This window comes from Hypomesus transpacificus, chromosome 1 (genome assembly GCF_021917145.1).
Source record: "Hypomesus transpacificus isolate Combined female chromosome 1, fHypTra1, whole genome shotgun sequence".
In the NCBI taxonomy this organism is placed as follows: Eukaryota; Metazoa; Chordata; class Actinopteri; order Osmeriformes; family Osmeridae; genus Hypomesus; species Hypomesus transpacificus.
The window spans coordinates 10,757,651-10,761,243 of record NC_061060.1 but is presented as its reverse complement, the minus strand read 5'-3'; the positions used below and the strand labels follow the sequence as shown (position 1 = coordinate 10,761,243).

The 3,593-nt window shown below is 48.3% G+C and overlaps 2 protein-coding genes and 1 long non-coding RNA gene across 3 annotated transcripts; all 3 read right to left on the bottom strand.

Annotated features, from left to right (window-relative positions):
- Nucleotides 1-204: 204 nt before the first annotated feature.
- LOC124470653 (vegetative cell wall protein gp1-like) lies at nt 205-1,190 on the bottom strand. The gene is made up of 4 exons (XM_047024610.1): nt 1,014-1,190; nt 697-766; nt 371-594; nt 205-329 (listed from the first exon to the last, which is right to left on the bottom strand). The coding sequence occupies exons 1-4, from the start codon at nt 1,039-1,041 to the stop codon at nt 205-207; spliced, it is 447 nt and encodes a 148-aa protein (XP_046880566.1). The 5' UTR covers nt 1,042-1,190.
- Nucleotides 1,191-1,358: 168 nt separating this feature from the next.
- LOC124470645 (serine/threonine-protein kinase pim-2-like) lies at nt 1,359-2,463 on the bottom strand. The gene is made up of 4 exons (XM_047024597.1): nt 2,235-2,463; nt 1,926-2,103; nt 1,579-1,712; nt 1,359-1,376 (listed from the first exon to the last, which is right to left on the bottom strand). Exons 1-4 carry the CDS (start codon nt 2,427-2,429, stop codon nt 1,359-1,361), a joined length of 525 nt encoding a protein of 174 aa, XP_046880553.1. The 5' UTR covers nt 2,430-2,463.
- A 22-nt stretch (nt 2,464-2,485) lies between these two features.
- Nucleotides 2,486-2,861, bottom strand: LOC124466768. The gene is made up of 3 exons (XR_006955995.1): nt 2,769-2,861; nt 2,622-2,669; nt 2,486-2,504 (listed from the first exon to the last, which is right to left on the bottom strand). It is a non-coding gene; the product is annotated as an uncharacterized LOC124466768 (long non-coding RNA).
- Between the last annotated feature and the right edge of the window lie 732 nt (nt 2,862-3,593).

Below are 3,593 nucleotides of genomic sequence, written 5' to 3'. Positions count from 1 at the left end.
TGTTTTCTACAGAATTATTCCACAGACGGGTTTGTGAGTATGAACTTGTAAACACACTCACCTTGACCTGATCCTCAGGGAGATATCCTCCTCTCTCCTGAATGTAGTCGGGGTGGGGGGGTATAGATGTGTGTGTTTTTTTTTGTTTTGTTGGGGGGGTGGGGGTCTGGAAGGCGACGGGGGGAGAAAGGGACAGTGGGGAGGTCAGGAGGACGACCGGGGGGCAGGGACAAAGGCCAGGGCAGTTCTGGAGGCCGGCCAGGAGGCAGGGTGAAAAGCCGGGGCAGCTCTGGAGGCAGACCTGGAGGCCGTCTGGATGTGCAGAGGCGCTCAGGGGGTCGGTGGTGGTGACCAAGGCCGGGGTTCTTACGTGCAGGGTGCTCTGGGGGTGCTAGAGTTGACCAGGACTCTGCTGGGGGCTCAGGGGGAGCAGAGGGCTCGGTGCTGGGCAGCACGGGTACCAGGCCTCTGGGCAGCACGGGCACCACGCCTCTGGGCAGCACAGGCAGCGGGCCTCTGGGCAGCACAGGCAGAGGGCCTCTGGGCAGCAGTGCTGTATTGCTCATTTCTGGGATGGTGGACACAGCACGGGCCCTGGGGAGAACAACATTACTCACTCACGGCCTTTCTCAGAATCAATGCTTCATCGGAAAACTCAGTTGATGAAGTTCAAAGTTGAAGAGGTTTCCCACTGACCTGTCAAGTTCTGTCTCCCTTTCCATGTAGCCCTGCTTCTCCTCTGGGTCCTTGCCTTGGCCGCATCCCACTGTCAGTAGTAGGGGATGGACACAAAAGCAGGGAAAAGCAAAACAGGATTATAAAACCAAAGTAGTTATTTACCAACCTCTAGAAAGGGTGATTGGAACGAGACACATGAGTGTAGGGAGCCTGGAGAGAGAGACCAAGACCAGAACACACACCCAAGGAGACAGACAGAAAACACGAGGGGCAAGGAAAACCAGGAGAACTTAAACTGGTGCATGGCTGTGACTCTCTGTGTTCGTGTGTCTTACCTCTTCCATGTGTACCATGTGGGGTCATTGTTGTGGCAGTGGTCTTTTTAGGGGACACCTCAGGGCTCCTGGTATCTACCCTACACCTCTTGGTGTTGCCCTGGGACGAAGATGAGGCGTCCTCAAGGGACAGTGCCGTCGAAGACTCCCCCGAATCCTGTCTCTCTTCCAGCACTCTCTTCCTCTTTCTCTCCCCTCCTCTGCTGCTCTGTGCGTCTCTTCTTTCCTTTCTCTTTCTCTTTTTCTGTCTGCCTGCGTTCTTCTCCTCCTCTGGACGCAGCCACGGGTGGAGAAGGACTTCCTCTAGAGTAGGCCGGTCTTTTGGGCTCTTTGCCAAACACAATTTCAGCAGGTTCTTGCATTCTGGAGAGAGAAAGACAGAGAGAGAGAGAGATAGCAGAGAATATAAGAGAAGTAGAGGAAACTGTGGTCAGTTAGATACAGACAGGAAGTATGTGTGTGCCTCTGAGTGAGTGTGTATGTTTATTGTTCTCATCTGCGTGTGGATAAGTGTCTTACGGCTGGAAAACCCATCCATGGTAGGGATAGGATCACAATAAAGGACCTGGTCGGGTGTGCGAAAGGGGAATATCCCAGACAGCACGTTATATAACAGTACCCCCAGCTGCCAGACAGCGGATGGAACCGCCTGGTAGGAACCATGGAGGTACCATTCAGGAGGGATGTACATTTTGGTCCCTGACACACACACACACACACACAAAACAACCTTAGTTAAACCGCACATGGAAGTGTGTGTCCGCATGTGATTGGGTGCAATTGCAACAGAGTCCATTCTTTATTTTTGCTCAAGTCCTTGTGTTTGTCATCATGATAAATCTTTGATGATATATTGCTCTTTAATATGAATTGGGGGGGGGAGCACAGAAAATACAAGAGTAGGGAACGTACCAAGGAACTCGGTGTAGGGTGCTTCTTGGATAATGCAGCCACAGCCAAAGTCCAGAACCCTAATCCGTGGAACTGCAGAACCGGTCTCCACCAGAAGGTTCTCTGGCTTAATATCACGGTGGAGGACACCCCAAGAGTGAAAATTGACCATGGCCTCAACCAGCTGCCTCAGAATGATCTACAGAAAGAGACCGAGAGAAAGATGAAGGACAGTTGGGAGAGTGACGGCAAATGGTGATGAATGTTGACTTTCACAAATAGCTCTTTGGAGGTGGATTTGCTGTGACGAACTTGTCTGCACACACTTACCTTGGCCTGATCCTCGGGGAGATATCCTCCTCTCTCCTGGATATAGTCAAACAGTTCCAGGGCGGGTACAGGCCTCTCCAGAACTATAATGAGCTCTTGGTCCAGCTCGTACCAGTCCAGCAGCTCCACTGCTGCCTGACCGTCTCCAACCCTGGCCTCACCCCTCACCTCCTCACCCCTGGCCTTCTCAGCCATGTCTGCCCCACCCTGTCCTACAATCAGTAGGAGCACCACCTCCAGGGGGAGCTGACGGAGCTTCCCACGCAGGGTCTTAAACACAGAGAACACAACAACCAGGTAGTTAATGCTGCAATAGGGATGTTATCTGTTGGAAGATTGTGGTTTGGGATGACAGACAATTCAGAATGAGAATCTAAAATGGAACACCACAGGTGTATTTATCACCTTATCAATGGGAACATGCTTGACTGCCACCTATTGAAAGAGATGGGTGGGGGGAAATACAACATGTTGATTTATAAAAATAATATACTGCTCTGTGTGTGTATATTTTGCGTGTTGTGTTATTCTTACAGGCAGATTGTCATCTATACGGAGTCCTGCGTAGACTGAGCCGAAGCCACCTTGGCCAAGACAGCTCAGTTCCACGTACTTCTCCTCAAACGATCCTAGAGAGTACACACACACACATTCATGTATAATGAATATTTCTGTCTATCCATCTATCTATTTTTTCTGTCTTTATTATTGTATAGTTTATATCTAGCTACCTTAACTATCATCTTAACTACCTTAACTATGTTGTTACTGTATGCATCATTATGTAGCTATAGTCATTTAATTGAATGTGTTGTGTTCTGCAATATTCTAAGGCATTTGAAAAATACTACAGCTGTTAATATTGTCATACTCACTCATGTGTCAAGGTGGGAGTGCATTGATATGCGCGTTATTGTGATATAATTACTATCTATTGAGTTCATTAACCATTTGACTATAATAGTTTTTAAAGCAATGTAGCATTGACCTGCAGTGACCTTGTAAAATGGTGTACATATGTAGAGTTTTGTAGAATGGTATGCTGTTGTCATGGAATCAATTATGATGTCATAAGGACATAGGATTAACCGTGTGCCTCTTGAAACATGGCAAATTCAATAAATTCCGAAAGAAAGTGACATTCACATCAGGTTAGATAATATTGTAAAAAATAAAACAATCATATAGGTAGCCAACCCAGTCTCATCCCAACGCGTCAAATATTGACGCTTGGGCAGAGCCCTTTGGCGTCACTATACCGACGCCGGGGGACGCCTTTTTCGTCGTTTTTTGACGCCTAGGGACGCCCATTGCCTTCCACGTTAATATGTTCGGCTTTTCCCGTAGAAAATTGTGAAC